The sequence below is a fragment of the Pteropus vampyrus genome, unplaced genomic scaffold (assembly GCF_000151845.1).
Source record: "Pteropus vampyrus isolate Shadow unplaced genomic scaffold, Pvam_2.0 Scaffold261, whole genome shotgun sequence".
In the NCBI taxonomy this organism is placed as follows: Eukaryota; Metazoa; Chordata; class Mammalia; order Chiroptera; family Pteropodidae; genus Pteropus; species Pteropus vampyrus.
In genome coordinates, this window is record NW_011889042.1 from 2,573,308 (window position 1) to 2,597,224 (window position 23,917).

General features: G+C 46.6%; 2 protein-coding genes across 4 annotated transcripts in view; both read left to right on the plus strand.

Annotated features, from left to right (window-relative positions):
- The first annotated feature begins 1,496 nt into the window (after positions 1 to 1,496).
- Positions 1,497 to 23,134, plus strand: MTMR4 (myotubularin related protein 4). Of its 3 annotated transcripts, XM_011375080.2 has the most exons (19): positions 1,497 to 1,602; positions 2,768 to 2,806; positions 6,062 to 6,151; positions 6,494 to 6,610; positions 7,140 to 7,222; positions 9,519 to 9,679; positions 9,792 to 9,888; positions 10,087 to 10,200; positions 10,990 to 11,186; positions 11,406 to 11,534; positions 12,058 to 12,169; positions 12,661 to 12,856; positions 13,093 to 13,278; positions 13,355 to 13,525; positions 13,677 to 13,831; positions 17,464 to 18,862; positions 20,234 to 20,344; positions 20,584 to 20,672; positions 20,886 to 23,134. In XM_011375080.2, exons 2-19 carry the CDS (start codon positions 2,804 to 2,806, stop codon positions 21,061 to 21,063), a joined length of 3,588 nt encoding a protein of 1,195 aa, XP_011373382.1. In that variant the 5' UTR covers positions 1,497 to 1,602; positions 2,768 to 2,803; the 3' UTR covers positions 21,064 to 23,134. The 3 variants fall into 3 exon arrangements, with proteins under 3 accessions (XP_011373382.1, XP_011373381.1, XP_023376140.1); XM_011375079.2 differs by lacking the exons at positions 1,497 to 1,602; positions 2,768 to 2,806 and adding an exon at positions 4,392 to 4,679; XM_023520372.1 differs by lacking the exons at positions 1,497 to 1,602; positions 2,768 to 2,806; positions 11,406 to 11,534 and adding an exon at positions 4,392 to 4,679.
- The window catches only part of HSF5 (heat shock transcription factor 5), a 37,258-nt gene continuing 34,486 nt past the window's right edge, over positions 21,146 to 23,917 (plus strand). Inside the window, exon 1 of the mRNA XM_011375114.1 lies at positions 21,146 to 21,248. Coding sequence (XP_011373416.1) covers positions 21,146 to 21,248 — 103 coding nt within the window. The remainder of the gene's footprint in view (positions 21,249 to 23,917) is intronic.

Consider the following 23,917-nt stretch of genomic DNA (forward strand, 5'->3'; position numbering starts at 1 on the left):
GAGTGGAGAAAATTTCCCCTCCCATGACAGTTCAGTCCTTGCTAGATTTCAGCCTGGCCACTCCATTTTACCGACCATATGTCTCCTGCCTCTATTATCTGGGGCCTGAGCCTCTCTTCATCTTTCCCACATACAGTACATTCAACTCTACGGAAGTTTTGGATCTGATATCTGCCCTTAGGAAAACATGATATTAACTTGATGCAGCCTCCTGCCTTTCTATTTCCCCTGATTGGAGAAAGGGATATGCAGAATTAAGCTCTGCATTCTAGGAAGCCTATGATAGAGCATTGGACAAATGTTGAAATCTCTGTAATTACCAAACACTGTATAATAAGTGTTGAGAATGAATAAAGTAGTCATTGTCCTGGAAGAGTTCAGTATTCATTTAAGAAATTTTTATTAAGCATCTGTCAGGTTACGCATACCGTTCTAGACCCTGGAGTTAAAGCAGTAAACACAGGCAAGGGTCTTGTTTTCCTGGAATTTACTAACTGTAGTAAAAAGTTCCAATGTTCTATAAACAGACATATTAAGACATTTTTGCCCCGGAGCCTTGTTTTATAGCATTCAGGACCACTCCCGAACTGAAGCTATTGGTTGAAAATCTAAATCAACTGTCCTCCATTTCTGTCGGGTTAGTGATATCGCGGGGCCACGGCGCCCTCCAGCGGCCACCCTCCGCCCTGCTGTCTGCTCTAGCTCCCTAGGAGAGGGAGGAGCGAAGAGCTAGCTGTTCCCCTCTCCCTTTACAGTCGAGAAGTGGCAGCTAGCTAGTGGCAGTCTCAGATCCAGATTTCCTATCTCTCAGGTGAGAGATCTTTAACTCTCACCTGACAGCACCATGCAGGTCATGAAGGACGGGACGGCTGGTTTGCCGATGAAAAGTGAGGGTCGAAGGGAACCCCTCAAGACGCAGAAGAGGGAAAACCCTCCCGCCGCTAGCCGAAGACCGAGACAGAGCCTCAGGCCCAGCCCTCCTTCCTCTCTTAGCCTGTGTGGAGTCTTTTCTCCCTTTCTGCCTTTGGGACGGGATGACCGCGACGAAACCGAAACGGGAAATGGCTCAACCGAGGTGCCACCGGGGATCTATTTGATCAGTATCCCCAAGACTGGTCGTCACCGGAAGTGGCTGTAAAGACCTGTGCCCCTTCAAGGCCCCGCCTCCAATCGCGCTACCAGTAAGCGACAGGCTACCCCCACTTCCGGCCCCTGGAGCCTTAGGCAGCAGCCCCCCTTTTACTGCTCTCCCATTGGCTGCTGCAAGGACGCGCTGTGATTTCCCATTGGTCGTGTCTTTTCTCGGCACCGCACCTCCTCCCTCCAGGTACAGTCTCGTCTTCCGGCACCCGATAGGCTAAAGGCTGGGAGGGCGTCTGCCCAACTTGACTAATGAGCGGCGCGAAGAGCGAGGGCGGCGGCTGCGTGGTGGGGGCAGGGCGGGACTTCGTGTGGCTATTGGCCAGGGCGGGCACAGAACAGGGGTACGATTGGTTGGGGACAGGGGCACCGTGGTGGGGTCGGACCTGCGTGGCTTCAGCAGCTGCGGGAGACGGAAGTGGTGAGACCGCGGCCTCGGAGGGTCGGGCGGACGCCGCCTGGGTGAGTCACCGTGCCCCGTGCACTGCCAATCTGGGAACCGCAACGACCCCGTCTTGCCCGGCCCCGCCCCGGCCCCACTAGCTTTCGTGAGCCCCGCCCTCTGTCACTCGGGGCTCCGCCCCCGAGTCTTTAGGCTCCGCCCCTAGAACCTGGGCACCTGGGCTCCCCTACCAGCCTGGCCCGCCCCCCGGGGCCAGATCCCTTAGGTCTAGGAACCCTGGGCCTCTCAGGCCTGGTCCTCGTCTCTCTCTTCGCTTCCCTGAGGCTGCGTGCCAGTGGGCGGTGAGGCAGCACCTTTGGCTTGTTGCTTGCTGGCTCCCCCATGAGGAAGCGTGGGCTGTGATCAAGGAGGCGGGCAGGACTACAGATGGAGGCTTTTATCCCTGCAGCCTTCTAGGGGAGCACTGCTGGACTGCCCGAGCTCAGATAGCAAGCATGAAGGAAAGTGTCAGAGAAACCTGGGCCTGGCTCCCTAAGTGGGCCAAGGAGGCCCATCTGGAATTTCTGTTGCTTAGGCCCATTTGACAGTTACTGACTCTGAGCCCTAGGCTGGCCTGATTCTGTCCCTGTTGTACGGCCTCCTCCCACTAACCTGCACCCCACGTAGTGTCAAGTATACTCAGCAGGGCCTGTCCAGCCCTGCTGCCTTCTGATCACAGGTTGTGGTCCCCACCCTCTTGTCCTCTCCTCTGGACTCTGCCCCTAGTAAACAGATCAGGTGGATGCTACTGCCAGACTCAAACCGGCAGAGCATTCCCATGGATTCCTGTCCCCCAAGACCAGAAGTGAGTCCTGGTTGAGCAGTCTCTGTCTCTTCAGAGTTGGCAGTTCTTTTGCTCTCCCACAAAGAATGGGGTTTGGAGAGTTCTATTTCTCCTTCTGGGTCTGGGAATCAAGACTCTTGAGTTCTGCTGAATAATCTTGGATGATACTCATTCCTGCTACAGAACTTTGTGGCAGACTTTATGCCCTGCAGAATCACTTGTTGCTTTCTCCCCATGTAGCTCCCATTGCCTCTGGCATGGTGACCTGTGGAGAAGCTGGATTCTCTGTGAGGGAGGAGAATAAGGGTTGTAGAGAAGTTCAAGAGTAGATGTATGGCATTTATTGATTCTATAGTAATGTTAATGGTGTTCTTTACTCTTATGTTCCTGTCTCCTTACAGTGAGAAGCAGGCAGCCAGGACCCTCACCACGGTAGAATGGTGAGTGCTCTCTCTTTCTTCAGACCTTTGTGTTTTCTGTAATCCTTGTGTCTTTCTCAGTGAAGCTGCCCCGCCCCTCCTGGACCTTGAGCTCCAGGCTACTCTGTTTAGCTCCTAAACAGGTTCATCTGCTCTGGAGATAAATTAGAGTTTCTTTGGATTGCAAAACATCAGCCAACACATGGCACTGGGACAGGAAGCCTCTAGAAGTCTTTTTCTGCATGTGCAATGCCATACTTTCCCCACACTACCACCGGCTCTCTTAGCTCTTTATAATGGCCCTTATCTTGCTTTTCTTGGGTCCCTGGTAGAAACTCTCTGTCTGGCCTGAAAAGCTAGGCCGCATTTATCTCAAGATCCTTGTACTTCCTACTGGGGCCCTTGAATTTGTGGGTGCTATATCAAGAGTGACTCCACCAAAAGTGTGGGGCTTCTCCATCTCCAAGGTGCTGTTGTCTGTTAAGCTATTGCAGGCAACAGGTTATTGGATATATAGCAGGATAGCACCCCCAAGGTGTCCAGAATATCGCTGGAGGGTTGGGGGTGGTTATAATGATTCTCTATATTTTCCATTAACTAAACTGCATACTTTCTCTCTAAGTCTGAAGTCTCGCCAGTAAAACAGGATAAGGCTCACTTCTTGGGGAATCAAAAGGTTTTCGTGAGATAATGTTTGAAATATGTCTGGCTTAATAAAATGTCAGGTTTTTCTCCCATTCTTCTCTTCTTCCAAAACCCAAACCTAAACCAAAGCCCCGGTTTCTGAAAGTTACCAGGCACAGAAAGTGTGGTGTTCCAACCAGCTCTACCTGTGACTCTTGGTGACATTTTGAGCCTCTTATCACTGCTCCCTATTCTTTGGCCCTCTACCCAACTCCCATCATCTCTCTACCCTTGGGTTTCAAGTTTGTTTTTGTATAGCTTCTGTGGTCCATAGTTCCAGCTCTTTTGTTTCCCAGCCTAAGAAATTTTTTCTCTTCCAAGAAAGACTTTCTTATTCAGAAGTCAGAGGATGTGAAACAAGGGGGAGATGAAGCGAAAGGAGTAAGGCTGGGCAGGGGCCTTGGAATTAAAAACTCAGGGAATTTCCCTTTTAGGGGTGTGGCATGACCAACCTGGCACTAGCCCAGTGTCCACTCTAAGGGGAAAAAAGGGAGTGGGATTTAGTGAGATCAGGGGACTGGAGGACACTGATGGTCAGGGGTACTGTGGGTGGTGGTTCTGGAGGAAAAGGAGGAAGCCTTGAAACTGGAAAGGGCATGGGGTGGATAGAGGTAAGTGACCTTCATCTTGGCAATTCAGAACACATATTGGGGGAACTCAGAGAGGAAGGGAGGGCGAGAGGACAGACGTGTGAAAACAGGGTTTCTGGGTGGCTCACCTGGGAAGATGGGAAGTGAAAAGATGTAGGCGTCTCGCCTTCCCCTTTCGCGCTGTCTGGGAACAGCCCCACTGAAAGCCCCAAGACATCCCCTGAGGACTACCCACGCGGCTGAGGGGTTGCGGGGGGCGGGGCCTTGGTCTGTGGGCGGGGCTCCGAGAACCCGCCCCGTCCCTGCCTTCCCGGCGCGGTCCCGGGCTGTCCCCTCCGCTGGCTCCCCTCCCTTCCGCGCTCGTGCGGGAGGGCGGAGCTGGGCTCGCTCTATTGTGGAGAGGAGGGGAGAGGCGCGCGGGAGCCGCGCGGAGGCCCCGCCGCCAGTGCTCTCGCCTCCTGGCCGCCGCGGCTGCATCTGTCGGGCCCCGCAGCCGGGATGCGGCGAGCGCCTGGGACTGGGCGGCAGCGCAGCAGCTCCGGGGACATGTGCGCTGGCCCAGACCTCCCGCGACCATGAGCCTGACCGCCCGCGTATCCTGCTCCATGCTCAGCTGCTTTGTAAGTGCCGGCCCCGCCTGTGGGGGCCCAGGGGCCCCAGCGCTTGCTGCACCCGCAGCCCCGCCCAGGGCCGTCTCTTGAGATTCCGAATTTCAGCCCATCCCCCTTCCCAAGGCCCCTGGAAGGGGAGGGGAGAATTATCCTTTTTCTTTCTTGGACTTGGCTTTAATCTTCGGGGGATTGTCGAAGGCCGGGGATGGAAATTCTGTGACCCATCTTGATCCCGCAGACACTGCCCTTGACTGCAGATCTCCAGGCCCCGCCCTGCAGGGGTACATCCCTTTAACTCCTCTCCATGTTGGTCCCACCCGCTGCATCCTTGCTTGGGGATGTGGGATGTGGCTAGTAGGCAGTCTGGGATGTTAGGGGGCTGATTGGGGAGCACAGGATGTCTGCGCTGTCTCCCTGGCTTCAGTCCCTTCCCCCTCCACCACTCCATCCCTCACCTGACACGCCAGTCTTTTCTCCTTGACTGTCCCCCAGACAGCCTCTTCTCCATCTTCTCTGCCTCTGCAGGCCTGCGTACCTCTGCATCATTCTCAGTCCTCCCCTCCTCCCTCTTTGGCTTAATGCTCCTTCCCAGCTTCCCCATCTGTCCTCTCAGATGTTCCCACCCTCCCCTCCTCACCCCCGTGGGCGTCTGCCAGGCCTCTCTCTCTACCCTGGCTGTCCTTGGGTCTCTTGGTTTCTCCCAGGCCCACAGATCCCCTAGTCCCTCCTCCCTGGTTGTCGGGAGGGGAGTGACTTCTGCTTGTTCTGGGTATCCTCAGGAATTCCCCCTCATATCAGCAGACAGGGCAGGTGGCTTGGCAGGTGGTGGGGGCTGGATAGGTGGTGGGCTGAACTGGAAGATAAGCTCAGCTCCAAAACACATCCTCTTCTTGAAAGCATCCACGCAGGCCCTCTAGAGGCACAGGACCGAATCCCCCTGGCCCACTCCTCTTTGTTTCCTTCACTCACCAGGTTGAAGTCTCAGTGGCCTTAGGTCCTGCTTTCTCTCCTGTCTTTATAACCAGCTGCCACACCTGATTCCTTTTTCTCAGAGCAGCACTTCCCACTCCCACTTCTGTTGTACCCCTACATAGTCTTTCATTTCTTTAGTTTTCTCTCCTCCATTTGGGGAATTTTAGTTCTACAGGAGATCCCCCTTTGAGGAGTGTAGATTCCCAGTTCCTCTTTGGACCTTACTTTTCCCTAAGGCTTACTAAGCTTGAGTATCCCTTCCACCTCACCCCTCCCACCAAGCCTGGTACCTCTTCTGTGACCAGAACTTTTATAAGTGTATATGGGGTATATTTGGATTTATTGAGGGGAGGGCAGCGGTATGAGGCCTAATGGGCCAAGTGGAGCCTGGTGACTTAAGGCCGAGGCCATCCCCACAGGGTGAGGAGGGGCCCCCCAGCCTGGAGTACATCCAAGCCAAGGACCTGTTCCCCCCCAAGGAACTAGTGAAAGAAGAGGAGAATCTACAGGTAAGGAGGAGTTGGGGGCCCAGGGTGGGTGGAGCTCCCTGCAGAGTTAAAAAATACCTTCCCCTCCTAAATATCTCTAAGGGGATCTGGTACCTGAGCTCTGACTTCCCGCTCCCTGGTTTCTGGAGGGAGGGGAGTCTGTCTGCATGTGCATTATAGGGCCTTTGGCCTCAGGGAAGGAAAGGCAGTTTTCCTATGCAGCTGCTGCCTGGTGCTGTTACTGTGGAGAGGACTCTTCTGTCCTGCGTTGGCCCACCTTTTCCAGCAGGGATCCCACAGGTCAGTGAAGGGAATGGAGGAGTGACTTACTCCTGGACTGAGGGTTCCTCTGCCCCTTGGCAGGTGCCCTTCACAGTGCTGCAGGGTGAGGGAGTGGAGTTCCTGGGCAGGGCAGCCGATGCCCTCATCGCCATCTCCAACTATCGACTGCATATTAAGTTCAAGGACTCCGTCATCAACGTGAGTTCATATCTTGTTCTCCCACACTCAAACCAGAATCCTTGTGAGGTACAAGGTGGGATTGCTCCAATGCTCTGCTTGATCATGTCTCCAAAAGTTGGGGTTTCTTTTTTCTCACTAACTTTTTGTTTTCCTGCCTCATTCTCCTAGCTATAGGTCTTTCTGTCTCATTTATTCGCCTTTCCCCTCCTCTCTTTCCCTTATTCTCTTGCTGGCCTTTCTAAGGGGCACAGTGGCTTGTTTGAAGAGTGCCACTTAACAACTACATGACCTTGGTCAAGTCACCCATCTGAGGCTCAATTTCTTTCTTAATAGCATGGGGTGAAAATAACTGCCTTGCAGGGTTCTAATGATTATTAATTGGGGTCACATAGATAGAAGACCCAGCATAGTTATCAGGCACTTAACAGACCCTCAGTAAATATTGGTTTCCTTTCTTCTGTTGATACATCAGCATCTGGGGTAGGGTGGGAATGAGCAGTGATATGGAGAGAGGGGATCTGAGCTTTAGTTTGCCCTTCCCTTAAAGGTCCCCCTCCGGATGATTGACAGTGTGGAGAGCCGTGATATGTTCCAGTTGCACATTGCCTGCAAGGACTCCAAAGTGGTGAGGTAAGAACGACAGGACCTTACTCAGATCCTCTTCCCCTGGTCTTGCCCAGACCTCTCTGCTGCAGGGTTTCTGTGGAGCAAGAAAGGAAAAATACTGCCTGACTTTCCCAATTTGGGAGGAAAGGTGAAAACCCTGTCTGGATTGAGAAATCAACTTTCTGACCCACAGTATCTTGACCTGAAGAAATGGGGATAATGCTTCACCCGTGGGGTCATCATAAGGATTAAATGAGATCATGTATATGAAAGCATGTAGGATGAGATCTGGCATACAGCACTCACATTATTGTTGGTTCATTTATTTAACATACATTTATTGAGTACCCTGCTCTATATCAGACTGTTCTAAGCACTGGGGATAGAGCAGGGAACAAATAGACAAAATTTTCTGCCCTTATGGAACTTATATTCCAATGGAGAGATGTCAGCAATAAATAATAAACGAGTAAAATATGTTAAATGATCCTAATTGTACAGGTGAAAAATGAAGCAGGGAAAGGGATATGGAATGCTATGGGGGAGAAGGTTGTAGCTTTAAACAAAGTGATCAGAGAAGCCTGCGCTGAAAAGGTGATACTTGAGTCAAGACCTGAAGAAAGTGACCATGTGGGTATTTAGAGAAAGAATGTGCCAGGCAGAGGTAACAGTGAGTATAAAAGTCCTGAGATGGGTTTGTACCTGGCATATTGAGAGAATGGCAAGGAGGCTAGCGTGGCTGGAGTGGAGTACACATGAGTGAGAGAGATGGGATATAAGACCTGAGAGGTAAGGGAGGGTGTCAGGCTGTCACATGACTGGCTTTTACTTTAAGAGAAATGAGAAACTACTGGAAGGTTTTGAGCAAAGGAGTGACATGATCTGATTAATGTTTTATAGAATCACTCTTGCTGCTATATTAGTATAGATGTAAGGGGACAGGGACAAAAGCAAGGGCAGAAGTTGGGAGACTAGTTAAGAAGCTATTGTAGTTACCCAGATGAGAGATCATGGTGGCTTGTGTAGGGTGGTAGCAATCAAAATGGCAAAAAGCAGTCAAATTTTTGAGATGACACAATTTGCTTACAGATTTGATATGAGAGAAAGAAGAATTTAGGATGAATCCAAGGATTATGAAAAGGCTGACCATTTTATTTTATTTTTTTCCTCAAATATTTTATTTTTATTTTATTTTTAAGTTTATTTTATTTTTTATTTTTATTAAGTTTATCGGGATAACATTGGTTAATACAATTATATAATTTTAAGGTGTACATTATCATTTGACATCTATATATTCTGTTGTGTGTTTACCACTCAAAGTCCATTTTCCTTCAGCTACCATATATTCGATCCCCTTTACCCACTTCACCCTCCCCCTACCCACCTATACCCTATCTATCTCCCCCTCCTCCCCACCCCACTAGTAACCACTACTCTATAGTCCTCTGGTAACCACTAGTCTATAGTCCATGTCCATGAGTCTCTGCTTGTCTTGCTCATTTGTTGCTTTTAGGTTTATATTCCACGTATAAGTGATGTCATGTGATTTTCAGCTTTTTCTGTCTGGCTTATTTCGCTTAGCATGATTATCTCAAGGTCCATCCATGTCGCAAATGGCAGTATTTCATCTCTTCTTATGGCTGAGTGATAAAGGCTGCCCATTTTAGAATGTGCTGTGTGCTCAGTCTGTAGGGATTCAGAAGGAGAGGCCACATTGCTCTTCCTTCCAGAGGTTAAAGTCTAGTTCCAAAGGAAGAGTTAACATGTGGCAATATGCCTTGGAAAAACTTACCATTTAATCCTCCAAGCATATTAAGAATAAGAGAGGAAGGGGTCTGTGGAGTGGAGCAGGCTGGGAAGGCTTCATGGGGTGGGACTGAAACTGTCTTCAGAGTATCAGTAGGATGTGGCGAGGCTGAGAGAAGACATTATCAAGCAGAAGTGAAAAAACAAGGAGACAGGAATAAGGTGAGCAGGACTTCCTGCCTGAAAGTTTGTGTTAAGGAGGCATGAGAGATAACACAAGGAGTTGTGACATTCAGGGCCATGCGATGGCCTTTAGATTTGATATGAGAATTGGTAGGGCCCTTTTAGACGAGACAAATATGTCTCAAGGAGAAGAGCTCTTGAGAAGAGAATTATGACAAAGACGACTTCTCTTCAGTGTTGGCCAGTGTCCCTGGTCCTTCCCAGGGTCCCTGTTACTCCTGCTTTGCAGCCTTCTCTCCCCACAGCCTTTCTGTGGCCATGTTTTTGACCCTTTTGGCCCCAATGCACACCCGCCTCTTGCTTCACTCTGTGGCTTCTTGCCTGGCAGGTGCCACTTCTCCACTTTCAAGCAGTGCCAAGAGTGGCTCTCACGGCTAAGCCGGGCCACAGCAAGACCTGCCAAGCCTGAGGACCTCTTTGCCTTTGCCTACCATGCCTGGTGCCTGGGGCTGACCGAGGAAGACCAGCATACCCACCTGTGTCAGCCAGGTGAGACCAGGCTGTTTTCTTTGGGTGACTTCTTATTTCTCGGTTTTCACCCTTCCTATACCTCTGGACATGGAATTCTTGGATGCTGAGAGGCATGGGGGCTGTGTTGCAGGAGAGCACATACGATGTCGACAGGAGGCTGAACTTGCGAGGATGGGCTTTGACCTGCAGAATGTCTGGAGAGTCTCTCATATCAACAGCAACTACAAGTAAGAGGGCAGGGGGTAGGAAACCAAAGACACATCCACACCCAGACCTCCTCCATATATGGGTAAGGCATGGTGGGCAGAGCTCCTGACTCTGTGCAGGAGGAACGTTCTTGGTTCTTCCTTCCACAAAGCCATCCTTGGGGATCTTGTTATTACATCTTAGATCAAACTTAGTGATGCCACGTGATCTCTTCTCAGATTGTGTCCCAGTTACCCACAGAAGCTTCTGGTTCCTGTATGGATCACAGATAAAGAGCTGGAGAATGTGGCTTCCTTCCGCTCCTGGAAGCGGATCCCCGTGGTTGTGTATAGGTGAGGCACTGGGGGTGAGAAATAGGAGGGTATTTTTTATGCAATAAGAGTCACAAGTGGAGATTTGCGGCAACATGGTTGACTGGGAATTGACACCCTGTAGGCAAGTAGCTATGAAATAATTTTAAAGCAAAAAATGCCTCTTTTTTTTCTCCTAAAGATGAGGCTTTTAGAGAGTTTATTCACTTAACTTCTTTTGAGGGTGAGTGTGTGTGTGTGTGTGTGTGTGTGTAAAATACTGCATTAGAAAGGGTTGGCAAAACGGCCTCTGAACCAAATCTAGCCTGCAGCCTGTGAGCTATGAACGGTTTCTACATCTTTAAAGGGTTATTTAAGAAAGAGAAACAAAAAGAAGAGTGTGTGACAGAGACTGGCCGTGACCTGCAAAGCCAAAAATTTATTGTTTGGTTCTTTACTGAAAAAGTTTGCCAACCCCTGACTAGAACATTGTATCTAAAATAGAGTGAGACAGGTGTTGGGATTTGGAGTTGTTCATGCTCTGGGCTCAGGCTTGTTCTCCCGCTGGGTGTCTGTACCTGGAGCAGGTGCCATGCAGATTTGATGTATCAAGGTCACCTTGGGAATACAGAGCCCATTTGAGAAATGTGTATGACAGCACTTCGTAAACTGCAAAGCCCCCTGTGAGCTTTTGGTTGCTATTTTCTTGGTGGGGATGAACTGGTGGGCCCTGTTGGCTTTGGAGAGCTTGGTCTGGCCCCGTGGAGTTTCAGCGGTAGGTCTCTGGGGGCTGCAAATGCCAAGGGCATGACGTTTTTTTTCTGTTGTCAGACACCTACGCAATGGGGCTGCCATCGCCCGCTGCAGTCAGCCAGAGATCAGCTGGTGGGGCTGGCGCAATGCTGATGATGAGTACTTGGTTACATCCATCGCTAAAGCTTGTGCCCTGGACCCAGGGACAAGAGCCACTGGGGGCTCCCTCAGCACTGGGAATAGTGATTCCAGCGAGGCATGTGACACTGACTTTGGTAAGGTGTGGGTGGTGCTGGCCCCCTGGGGAGCGGGCCCTTACCTTGGCCTCATTGGCTCCCAGGGAGTCCTCAGGGAGAGAATGGGAAGAAGATGACAACACACAAGATGCCTGGGTCCCTGCCTTTTGGGAGGCTGTGGGGTGTGAGGGGTCTCTAGTTGTAGGGTGAGGCTGGGTGGCTGGCCGACCCAGGATCTTCTCCCTGTTGTGTATTTAGATTCCTCCCTGACTGCATGCTCTGGAGTGGAGAGCACAGCAGCCCCTCAGAAGCTACTGATTCTGGATGCTCGATCCTACACGGCAGCAGTGGCTAACCGGGCTAAGGGTGGAGGTTGCGAATGCGAAGGTATCGCTGTTGTCCTAGTGTCTGCAGCTAGCCTGTGCTCTGGGTAGCCTTAATGAAGAGGGGGCAGCTTGTGTAGTGGAAAGAGCCAAACAAACTTGGCTTGGAGTCAGAATTCTGCCACTTACTAGCTGTGACTATGATTAAGTTCCTTAATCAGTCTAAGTTTTATTTTCTCTTTTGTAAAATGGTGATGATACATACCTTGCAAAGTTGTTGGATGATTGGAGGTTACATATATAAAATTACTGGCACAAAGCAACTACTATTTTTTGAATTTATTCTACATCATTACTAGTAGTACTACGGCTGTCATTTATTATTATGTTATTACTGCTACTATTAGTATATGGCACCTGAGTATCCAGAAATAAAAGGGTGAGTGAGATCTCCAGAGTATATTTAGTTCTCATGACGGAGTGCTCTGCCCTGCCAGGGAAACCTTGCCCACTGGGACCGCTCTTGTCCTGCACAACTGTTTCCAGGACACGCTCTTAGGTTCCACTCTCCTCCTTCACATCTACAGAGTACTATCCCAACTGTGAGGTCGTGTTCATGGGAATGGCCAACATCCATGCCATCCGGAACAGCTTCCAGTACCTCCGTGCTGTGTGTAGCCAGATGCCAGACCCTAGCAAGTAGGTGTTCCCTGCTTTTATTCCATCCTCTCTCCAGTCTCATCCCTTACCCAGTACTTCTTGTTCTTGGAAGATTAGATGGGGAGATGGGAAGTGTAGAGGTACAGGAGATCTGAGGGCCTGGGTGCAGTGAGCCAATTCCAAGAACACCTTACTTCTCAGCCAAGACTTTGGCACGGCCATAGGACATTAGGTTCCTTTCATTTGGATCAATTGTCCTACTCAAAGAACACAGAGAACTGGGGAAAGAAAGCGGCTAAATGTGCATGTGATGCTGCCCAGTTCTGTTGTTCTTAAAAGTCTCTTGTCTGCCTTAGGTCCTGTCTTCTTTACCTTCTTGCTAGGTATCTCTCAGCAGAAAGGCCATGGGCTGGGTCTCTTTCATCAGGCCTCACTACGGAGTTTGTTAGCTGTGGCTGGCCGTGGGTGGTGGAGAGACTGTTCTAGCCTCAGTGCTTTTTGTGACAGACTTGATTTCTGCTCTTGTGTAGCTGGTTATCGGCGCTGGAGAGCACCAAATGGCTGCAGCACTTGTCGGTGATGCTAAAGGCAGCTGTGCTCGTGGCTAATACGGTAGATCGGGAAGGCCGGCCTGTGCTGGTGCATTGTTCAGACGGCTGGGACCGGACGCCACAGATCGTAGCCCTGGCCAAAATACTACTGGACCCGTATTACAGGACATTGGAGGTATTAAGAGGAGTTGGGTGGGAAAGAACAGAGGGAAAGGGAATGGTGGGCAAGATATTTGGCCCTCTGGATCTGTCTTGGATTTTTAGTAGAGGCCATTGGTGCTTTGGGTCCTCTTCTGGGTTTTGTCCTGTTCTTCTCTGTAGCTGCTAGCTCCCTGCTTCAGGCATCCTCTGGAGAATAGCACACTAGCCTTTCCACAGGGGCTTTATGCTTGAACTCTCTCTTCTTTGCAGGGCTTCCAAGTATTAGTAGAGTCTGACTGGCTGGATTTTGGGCATAAATTTGGAGATCGCTGTGGCCACCAAGAGAATGCAGAGGACCAAAATGAGCAATGCCCTGTGTTCCTCCAGTGGCTTGATTCTGTTCATCAGCTGCTCAAGCAGTTCCCCTGCCTGTTCGAATTTAATGAAGCATTCCTAGTAAGTCCTAAAGCCTGTGACCAGGGTTGGGGGATGGTGCCAAAGCCCCCAGGTACAAGCTGTCTTGGCCCTGTAGGTCAAGCTGGTACAGCACACGTACTCCTGCCTCTACGGCACATTCCTGGCCAACAACCCCTGTGAGCGAGAGAAGCGCAACATCTACAAGCGGACCTGCTCTGTGTGGGCCCTCCTGCGAGCTGGCAATAAGAACTTTCATAACTTCCTCTACACACCTGGCTCAGACATGGTAAGTCTGAACCCTTAACTTTTAGGTGCTGCTTGGAAACCTGTAGGGAGAACAGGTTGAGTCAGTGGGGAGAACATAGGGCCAAAGGCTTAGGGGAGGAAGAGGGACCTGGAACATCTCACGAAATACTAGTATGGAGCTGCTTCCCTAGGTCCTGCATCCTGTGTGTCATGTCCGGGCCCTGCACCTCTGGACTGCTGTTTACTTGCCAGCATCGTCTCCATGCACTCTTGGGGAGGAGAACATGGATCTTTATCTTTCTCCGGTGGCTCAGAGCCAGGAGTTCTCTGGCCGTTCTCTGGACAGGTAAAATTGCCCGTCTTGCTTTCTCCACTAGGAAGGCAATAACTGCTTTGTATCTTTCCTAAATGTTGTTATTGTTCTTTCATGAGATATTTAAAAGCAACTTCTTGAGTCAGTTGAAGGAGAAGCTTGGCCCAGGACTTGCAGCTAGTCTGGAGTGCACTCAGTGCATTTTCAAGGTTCTCTCTTAAGATAAGACTGGTTACCTTCTTTCCCATAGTTGCTATCACCCTGTGTGACATACTCAAGCAGGGGAGAGAACAGAACAGAAAGGACTGTTTCAGGAATGTTTGTGGGAATGGTCTTTTGTTCACTGATAGAAGGCATGGGGAGCTTGCTTTCTTAGTAGTAACCTTTGCTGTGTCCAGCATTAATTTCCAGAAGCATCTGACTTTCAGGGAAATGGTCTCCCAGAGGGAGATGGCCTTCACATTACTCCCTCAGAGAAAGGCCAAAATTTAAAAGGAGACGAAAAATTAAAGTTATCTTCTGGCTGAATATTTTTGAGGAAGTAGAATAGAAGTTGGTTAAATTATAAGAGTAATACATATCCCTTATTTAAAAGAAAAAGTCAAACAATATAAAAGTAGAAAGCGAAAAACTTCTCTTCCTGATCCTTGTCCCCACAGGTGTCTACTGCTAATTAGTATATGTCCTTCTAGATATGTTCACATTCTCACATCGTCATATAGAAACATTTTTTGAATACAAAAACAGAATCAAATATTGTATACTGTTCTGCAAATTGTTTTTCCTACTTCGTTTTAGGAATTTGTATAACTAGTTTTCTATTGGTCATTTAGGTGTTTTTTTTTTTTTGTCATTATAGGGAGTGCTTTAGTTAACATCCTTATGTTTATCTTTTGCGTGTGTGGTAAAATACATATAACAATATTTACCATCTAAACCATTTTTAAATGTACAGTTCAATAGTGTTACCTTATATGTATACTTTTGCATTTATGTTAGTATAACGTACATAATTGGTTGAATATTATAAAGCAAAACAAAAAAACCCAACCCCTTAAATTATTGGTTTTAGGGTTTTTGGAGCTGAATCCATTGTCAGGGGCCCACAAATAGGCTTTAGGAGTTCTGTGATTTTCTCCTTCCCCAAACTATGCAGAATTTGGGTATAGATTCATAAGTTTACTTTTCCAGGGAAAGGGGCCATAACTTTTAATCAAATTCTCAATTAGTTCCGTGACCCATTTAATAATCATTGCCTTGTATCAGTATCTAATTTTTCACATCAAAAAATGTTTCTTTAATACCTACAAATTACCTAGTACTATATTAGGTTTTATGGACTATATCAAAGAAATAGAAGCTATTGATCCTATTTAAGATGCTTTAAAAAGCTGTAAGATGAGACATAGGACAACTAGAGAACAGTTCTAAGTTAGCATCTAAGCAAGTAAGAATTTGTGTAGTTCAAAGCTGTTAGAGAAATGAAAAGTAAGAAAGGGGTCATTTGGTGACTATTTACTCAGACTATTTACTTCTCATGGAAGACCAGGAAGGAACCATGGCTTTTTTGTGCCCTAGTATCTGGCTCAAGGCCTGGCACATAATAGGTGCTTTAGTAAATTCCTAAGTGAACGATTGGAATGAAGCGGGTTATGAACTTGGTGATGATGTTAGTGGAGAGAGGTCCAAAGGAATTGGATACATGAGAGATAGTTTTTTTAAAAAAGAACTTCTTTGGGGCTCGCAGGGGTTGGGAAGGAGCTCTTCTGAGAAATAGAAAGAAATAAATATAGGATTGTTCATTAAGGGCTTTAAACATTACACTGAGGAGTTTATTTTGATTCAGCTGTCAGTAGTAAATCATTGTAGGAAGTCATTGTGACCTGGTGACAATGGGATTTTTTGAGAACTAATCTCTGAGCCAGGTGGTTGGAGGCACAGAGACTAGCCAGCACTGTTGTAATTCAGATATAAGGGAAGAGTCCCTGGAAAAGACAAGGATTAAAATCAGAAACATTGTAGAAAAGTCAGTAGCAGGCTTAGAAATCAGGAGGATATTAGTACCACCTATAGACATTGAAAAGTTGAAAAGACAAGTTCGTTTGGGAAGAAAGAAGAGATACACGAGATTAGGATTGAAATATCAGTTGACAGTAAAGAGGAAGTAGGCTATAGATAGTTCAAGATGGGGAGTTGGATTTAGAAGAACAAGTGCTGTAAAGATCTTAGAAGAAATGGTTTCTCTAACAGCTGACCTGACTTACCTTTGGTTTTCCCCAGATCAAAAACGTCCTACCCTCTTTCCTCTTCTTCCATTAAAGTCTAACACATTCTTCTATACCCAGCTCAAATATTACTCTTTCTGTGTAGCCTTCCCTGATCACCCTAGCTGATAAATTCTCTTGTTGTGCCAGACTCCTCAGGCATTACTGTCTCTACCACCATTATTTTATTGATTAAACCTTTGGTGCACACAGCAATCAGCTGTGGAAGATGGCAGACTGTTGATATTGTTGAATCTAGGTAAAGAGTATGTGGGTGTTCTTCATATTCTTCTGTCTACTTTTGCATGTTTGAAAGCTTCCGTAATAAAAAGTAAAAAGAAGGGGTGGAGAGGGGCTGAAAAGTTACCACGCTGGAATTCAGGCCCTGGCTATAGGACTCCAGAGACTGTAATCATAACCATTGTTACTGCCTTCCTGGAATTTTATACCACAAAAAATATAAATAAAAAATAATTGATTACAAAAGTAAAATCAAACACAAACATACTTTTAAAAACATAATATGTTTCAAAAACCAAACACTTAGAGAAATTAGCTATATTGTAAACTACCTTTGGGAGATTTTTCTGTATGGGCTGGACTGAGGCATCTAAAAATAGGAGCCCAATGATGTCTCTGCTGTTTCCTGGCAAATTTCCTTGAAGTTTTTGTTGCTCCAAGAACTTTTGAACTGCATTCTTGAAAATGTCTGTTACCAATTTGGTGTGCACTAATGCCTCTGGAACAATTTGAGTGCTGTATACCAGAGGAACTTGGGACTGAGAGAAGCACGTTGTTGTGCAATGGTTGTAAAAAGCTGTGTTGGTTACTACTGTGATGGAGGGGTAACATAGTAAGGAAAGTTGTAAAAATGAGGAGTTGTGAGTGTAGTCTTAATAAGTTTGTGGTTGATTGACTATATTTTGAATCATAGCATCTCTACAAGGTTTAATTTATTATCATAGAGGAAACCAGGTGTCTTAGAGGTTAAATAACGTGTAGTCATATAGCTAATCAGTGTCAGAGCCAGTATTGTCTAGCTCCAAAACCCATCTTTCTGTCTCACCATGTTGGAGTGTTGAGGCTCAGTATAGTCCTGGCTTAAATAGTAGATTTAAAAGGTATCAGCCTAGAAGGCAGTAAAAACCGTGGGAGAGGTTGAGATTGCCCAGGGAGATTGTGTAGAGCAAAGACTGACGAAAGCTGAGGACAGATTCCGAGTACTTAAGGGCAGGGTTCACGGCCTACACTTTTGGCAAAGCAAATTTCTTGCAGTGAGCATAGGTTATTTGTAATCTTAAACGTCATTATTTCTTGTGAACTCTGGCTTTGATGACCTAATTCTGTAAATTGGAGGTAGCTCCCATTCCCTGACCTGGAGGCATTGTGTTGTCATTCCAGATTACCTAAAACCAGATCTATGGATGATCTTCTTTCTGCCTGTGATACAAGCAGCCCTCTGACGCGCACATCCAGTGACCCTAACCTGAATAACCACTGTCAGGAGGCCAGAGTAGGCCTGGAACCCTGGCATAGCAATCCTGAGGGATCAGAGACAGCCTTTGTGGAATCTGGGGTAGAAGGTCCTCAGCAGACTGTAGGAGAAATGGGTCTTCCTCCCCCTCTATCCAGCAGCCAGAAAGACTACTTGAGCAATAAACCTTTCAAGAGTCACAAAAGCTGCTCTCCAAGCTACAAACCGCTTAATGCCACAGTGCCCCAGGAAATGAAGAGCCACACCTCTGATCCTGAGATCAAAGTCCTGGAAGAGACTAAAGTACCAGCCTCAGACCTTCCTGCCCAGGATGAGTTGGGTAGGACTTTAGATGGCACAGAGGAGCCACCTGAACATTTTCCTGAAAAAGCAGCTGTCAGTGTGCTCTCTAACGTTATTTCCAACAAGTGTGATGGAATTTGTGATTTTTCTGAGTCTTCCCAGGAGCCTCCCACAGGTGCCCCCAAGCAGGCCCAGCTAGACTCTGGGCTAGGTGTGTCCTCCAGATCTGCTCCAAGTCACAGTCTGGGCACCCTTTGCAACCCACCAAGTGCTACCTGCCACACTCCTCCAGATCCAACTGCTGACTTTCTCAACCAAGATCCCCCGGGATCTGTGGCAAGTATCTCCCACCAGGAACAGCCCAGTTCTGTACCAGATCTGATTCATGGAGAGGAAGACACTAGCAAAAGAGGGAATAATAGGAATGGGCAGTTACTGGAAAATCTTCGCTTTGGGAAAGTGCCGTTGGAATTGGCACGAAGGCCAATTTCTCAGAGCCAGATTAGTGAGTTCTCCTTTATAGGGTCCAACTGGGACAGCTTCCAGGGGATGGTGACTTCATTCCCAAGTGGGGAGACCACCCCTCGGCGGCTGCTTTCCTATGGTTGTTGTAGCAAGAGGTCGAACAGTAAGCAGATGCGGGCAACGGGGCCCTGCTTTGGCCAGTGGGCTCAGAGAGAAGGGGTGAAGTCACCTCTTTGTTCTAGTCATTCCAATGGACACTGTACTGGCCCAGGAGGAAAAAACAACCGGATATGGTTGTCCAGTTACCCAAAGCAGGTCTCCAGCACAAAGCCTGTTCCACTGAGCTGCCCTTCTCCAGTGCCTCCTCTCTACCTGGATGATGATGGACTCCCCTTTCCTACGGATGTGATCCAGCATAGATTACGGCAAATTGAAGCAGGGTACAAGCAAGAGGTGGAGCAGCTACGTCGACAGGTGCGTGAGCTGCAGATGAGGCTGGATATCCGTCACTGCTGTGCACCTCCACAAGAGCCTCCCATGGACTATGAGGATGATTTTGTAAGTATTCACCTACTTCCTTCCATCCATTCATTTATTCTGTCCATTAGCCTTCCATCTATTCAACATTCATTCATTGGGTACTTGCTGTGTGCCATTGTTCGGTAGATGAGCTGTTGGATGAAAGACATAGTCCCTGTTCTCAAGAACTCACAATCTATTGGGAGACACAAGCAAACAATTAGACTGATGTTCTTAAGTGTTCTATTTGAAGGAAGCATCAGATGTTGGGGGCTAGGATGGAGTAAAAGGTCAGAGAAGCTGAGAGATAATGCTTGAGCTGAGTGCTGAAGAACGTGTCATATTTAGCTAGGTAAACAGTGAAAAGGAAGTACCATCTGCAAAAGAATGAAGGCAATAGGTACTTCATAGGGCTTGAACAAAGGGGTAAGGTGTGTGCGTGTCCATGTACACTTGTGCTGGAACTGTGAGGGAGGCAGTGAGAAATGATATTGGAGAAGTAGACAGGGACTGGAAAGGTCACCTTGAGTTCCCTTATTGTTTGGATTCTGTCCTCAAGGCAATAACATTTTTGGCTAGTGAGTAACATGATCAGATTTGTATTTTAAGAATACTACTCTAGGTATAGTGTGTCAATTGAAACCCAGGTTGGGAGGCTGGTTAGGATGTTTAGGATAATCCAGGTCAGAGATGACGAGGACCATCTAGCCTTCGCTATGTTGGGAGGCCTGAGGTTCTGGCACTGCAGTCGTCCAGGAGCTTCTAGGAGTCAGCTTCTTGCCCATTAATATCTTGTCATCTACATAGGCACTTTACTTCCTCTGATTAAGACATTCCCATTTACCTGCTGTCCATTTGCTGGGATGGAATGGTTAGGGCTAACAATTTCTTACTATTCAGGGTCACAAAAACTGTTCTCCAGGAGTCAGCAAACTGTTTCGATAAAGGGCCAGATGCTTTAGGCTTTGTGGGACATATCGTCGCAGCTACTTGGCAGAAGCAGCTGTAGTCAATATGAAAATAAATGAGTGCGGCTGTCTTCCAATAAAACCTGATTTACAAAAACAGGCAGTAGGCTAGATTTGGCCTGTGGTCTATAGTTTGCGAACCCCAGGTTTAAATGTAACAAAAGAAATATTCTTCCCACACTGTGTTATAGGATATTGGTTAAGAAGATGGGTCTAAAGCCAAACCATTAGGTTCAAATCCTAGGTTTACTACCTATCAGCTCTTAACTTTCTCTGGGGTGTTATTTTCTTATTTGGATAATAATAGTATACATCGCAAGATTGTTGTGAGGAATTCGAGAAATTCTTGCGTGTAATGCACTTAGAACAGTACGTGATGTACAGTAAACAATAAATGTTAGAGAAGATGAAGATGATGTTGATGTCTTCGCCTTTTCTTCAGACGTGTTTGAAGGAGTCAGATGGCAGTGATACAGAAGATTTTGGCTCTGATCACAGTGAAGACTGCCTTTCAGAAGCAAGCTGGGAACCTGTTGATAAGAAAGAGACTGAGGTATGTCTAGGCAAATATGTAGTGGGTACTTATGCAAGCCAGTGAGTTCTCATATTTCTCAGAGATAAGTGATGTGCTGTAAACTGAGCTCTCCTCTAGTCGAGTGTCTTCATTTTAGGCTAGTAAGGGCTAACTATAAAGACAGGCCTTGTTTTCTCCTGGGATGCTCTCCTTGTTGCAGGGTTGCTCTTCCACTTTGTTGATAAGGACCTGGAATTTTCCCTTGTCCCTTCTGTTAGGTGACTCGCTGGGTTCCAGACCATATGGCATCACATTGCTATAACTGTGACTGTGAATTCTGGTTGGCCAAACGAAGACATCATTGCAGGTAAGATGTTTAATATGATTTGGTATGGCTCAAAAAGCAGCGAGATACCTACATACGAACAAAATTGAATCTATATGAAAATGGAGACATCTTCATAGGAACTATTTTTGTTTGCTCCCAATTTTTTTCTTTACTCATGTAAGGCTTAGAGTATCATTCATTCTCAGTATATTGGCATTTCTGCTGAAGTCTTCCCTCTTTGTGCTTTGGCAGAAATTGTGGGAATGTATTTTGTGCTGCCTGCTGCCACCTGAAGTTGCCCATTCCTGATCAACAACTCTATGACCCAGTTCTCGTCTGTAACTCATGTTACGAACACATCCAAGTATCTCGTGCCAGGGAGCTCATGAGCCAACATCTGAAGAAACCCATTGCTACAGCTTCCAGTTGAATGCCAGAGGAAATGACCTGTCCAATTATAGCAGGTTTGAAGGGAGAATCTGCTTCAGGTGTAGTTTTGAAGGTTTTTTGGTATGGCTCATGAAATCACAGAGCTCAAAGATACCATCTTGAGAAAATCTCGGTATCACGAGACTGGAGCAGAGGAATTCCAATTTGATAGGAGGTCCTCTACGGGTGAGACCCTCACCTTGGGGTAATGGTCCTGATCCAGACTCAGAGTCTGGAAGCTTAATGTTGAGTTGGTGACTCCAGCGTTTTTCTCCTGGGGGGTCACATGATAATGATTTCATAGATACTGCCTGGTGATGTATGCCCCAAACAGCAATAGAAAGGCATATGTATAACCAAACTCCAAGTGATAACCAGATCCATCTCTCCTCCACCTTGAAAAAAGCAGATTATAGTATATAAGATAGGAATTCCTATCCTATTTGAAACGAACTATACCCTGTACCTCTGTGCTCTGTGTCTGTGCATGAAGGCTCAGTCTTTAGAGGCACTCCCTCTAGTTGCATTAGTTCTGTCTTTCCGTGGAGTTTGGTTTTAAAGACTGATTCATCAAGTGGAGGTTTTGCTGTATTTTTCACTTGGCTCATCGGCCATCGTCAGTTTAGGGGAACAGTTCTAGGGAATGAGACATTTTTGGGAGCAGAGGAAAACTCTGCTGATATTCAGTCCTGACAAAAATCAGTTATTTTGAGCTGTGAAGGCAGTAATCTGTATTACTCAGTGACAGCTCTTGAGGTATGCACTGTGAAGAATGAGAAGGGAAAAGCAGAAATTATCTTTGTGAAATACTTGCTGATTGTGCCCTACCCTTTGCGCCTGACTTTTCCTAGTCGTCCTGGTGCTAACACAGGAGCTACACCTTGATCCTCTCCTGGCATGAAAATAAAACCATGGTTTTTTTTTGTTGTTGTTCCATACCCACTTCCCTCATGTTGTCTTTCCCTTGGCTGCTGCCTCCTCTGGGTCACACTGCTTCTTATCCTGAACACTTGACACCTTGAGGGTAGAATTTAGTGTTTGGTTTTTACCTCCTAGAATATGCTGTTTGGCGTGTGAGGGTTTCAGTACAAATGCTGCTGTCTATTTCTGTGCACTTAACAATGGAACCCAAACAGAAGAGAATAAAGCCTTGATACCAAAATTGGGAGAGAAAAATGTGTCCATTTGGGCCAAACATCTTTTTTTTTCATCTTAATATGTACCAGTGGCACTTAACCAAAAGATACAGTAATATAGCCATGTACTGTGCTTAGGACAGATACAGTCTCCTTGACCTATAATGAAGCCACTAGGATTTCTTTTATGTATTTTCTTTAATTTGTTGGTGTATAAAAGGCAAATTACACTTAGGCTTATCCTTTTTTAAACTACTATGGTAGCTATCTAACTGCTACTTTCACGTTGCTTCCTAGAAAAAAAATTTTTTTATTCAAAAATAACTAGGATCTTCATTTAGAACAAGAATTGTATTTGTCCTGACCTTTTCAATCCTACAGAGAAGCATCTGTGCTATTATACTTGCCATGGATGTAACCTAAAAAGTTTTGGCGGATTTAGGTCAGTCTAGCAGAACTGTTTTTCGTTTAAATGGAGTTGAATAATGGAGATTTTGTCTGGGAAATTCCTGAGATCATTGAAAGAGAAACAAACTATCCCTTGTCTCTGACACATAAAATTCTTCTAAGCATTTTCTCAATCATTAAAATTTACTGCCAGTAGTGAGTGGCTTTTTAATTAACTTGACTTTCATTGCACTTTACTCCACCCATTTTCAGGGGGAGTAAGATTGGTAACGTTTGAGGGGACTGTACCTGTCTATTTTGTATGGCTGTTTTGAGGGACTATCCATCAGTGAACATACTGCATGGCCTTGGAGAGAGACTCTGGGCTGTCGGCTCAGATATATTCATCAAATACTCCTTTCAGAGCTCTTGTGGGTGTAAGTGACATGATGTGGCCAAAAATCCAAACTGTGCAGTTGCGTTGTGACAAACATGCAATGTGCTGTAAAAACTCAATACAATTGAAATAAAATCTCTATATTAGTGCTGCTTTGTTGGGTCTTTTTATTCATTTTAATTTCTAAGAAAACCTAAAGTGTACTCATTGTTTCTTTGACCGTGAGAAAGGACTGAAACATCATATCCCTTCCTCCCAACCATTTCCTTTTTTTTTTTTTTTTTAATGTACCTCTCTTTTTGTCAGCACAACTCCTGTTATATTCTCGTTTATTGATCGGATGGGGAGTTTTATCCTTATGGTTACCGTAGAATTCTATCCCATCTCATGTGAGGTTTATTTCTCATTTAAGGTCTACAATTTCAGCAGCTGATCAGGCACATAGGATTGTGCCTGGATTCTCCTGATTACCTCTTCACAGGCGCCTCAGTTCTCATCTCACCTTGCCCTGAGAAAAATCTTGGCTTCAAGGAGTGTATTTACAAATGCATAAAATGCTATTTAAAGGTGAATTTGTTTACTCAGGACACTACCCCACCATTACCATTTTTATTTGGAGAGATGAGCACTTCAATTGTTAGTACTGAGATTATAATAGAGTTAGATCCTTTGTTCTCAAGAACGGCTGGCTTTGTATTGCCAAATGCACACTTTCTGAATTCTAACTCCCCCCACCCGCAGCTGGTTGTGGTAAAGTAGTATTCCATGGCGGATAACTGGGCTTGTTTCTTTGCAGGATTTAACACTACCTGGTGGGCAGCAATTCCTGGCCTAAGCCGGCGGTTTTAGGACGCGCAGTGAATGTGACTTTCTTCCGCTGCGTCCCACGAGTCCCACGCTGTCGCACGTGGCCGGGGCGTCCGGCGGCCGGGTGC

Coding starts and splice junctions, on each gene's coding strand:
- MTMR4 (XM_011375079.2), top strand. CDS start 4,635: ATGAGCCTGACCGCCCGCGTATCCTGCTCCATGCTCAGCTGCTTT. Junction 7,223..9,518: donor AAGGACTCCAAAGTGGTGAG/GTAAGAACGACA, acceptor CTTGCCTGGCAG/GTGCCACTTCTCCACTTTCA. Junction 13,279..13,354: donor AATTTAATGAAGCATTCCTA/GTAAGTCCTAAA, acceptor TTGGCCCTGTAG/GTCAAGCTGGTACAGCACAC.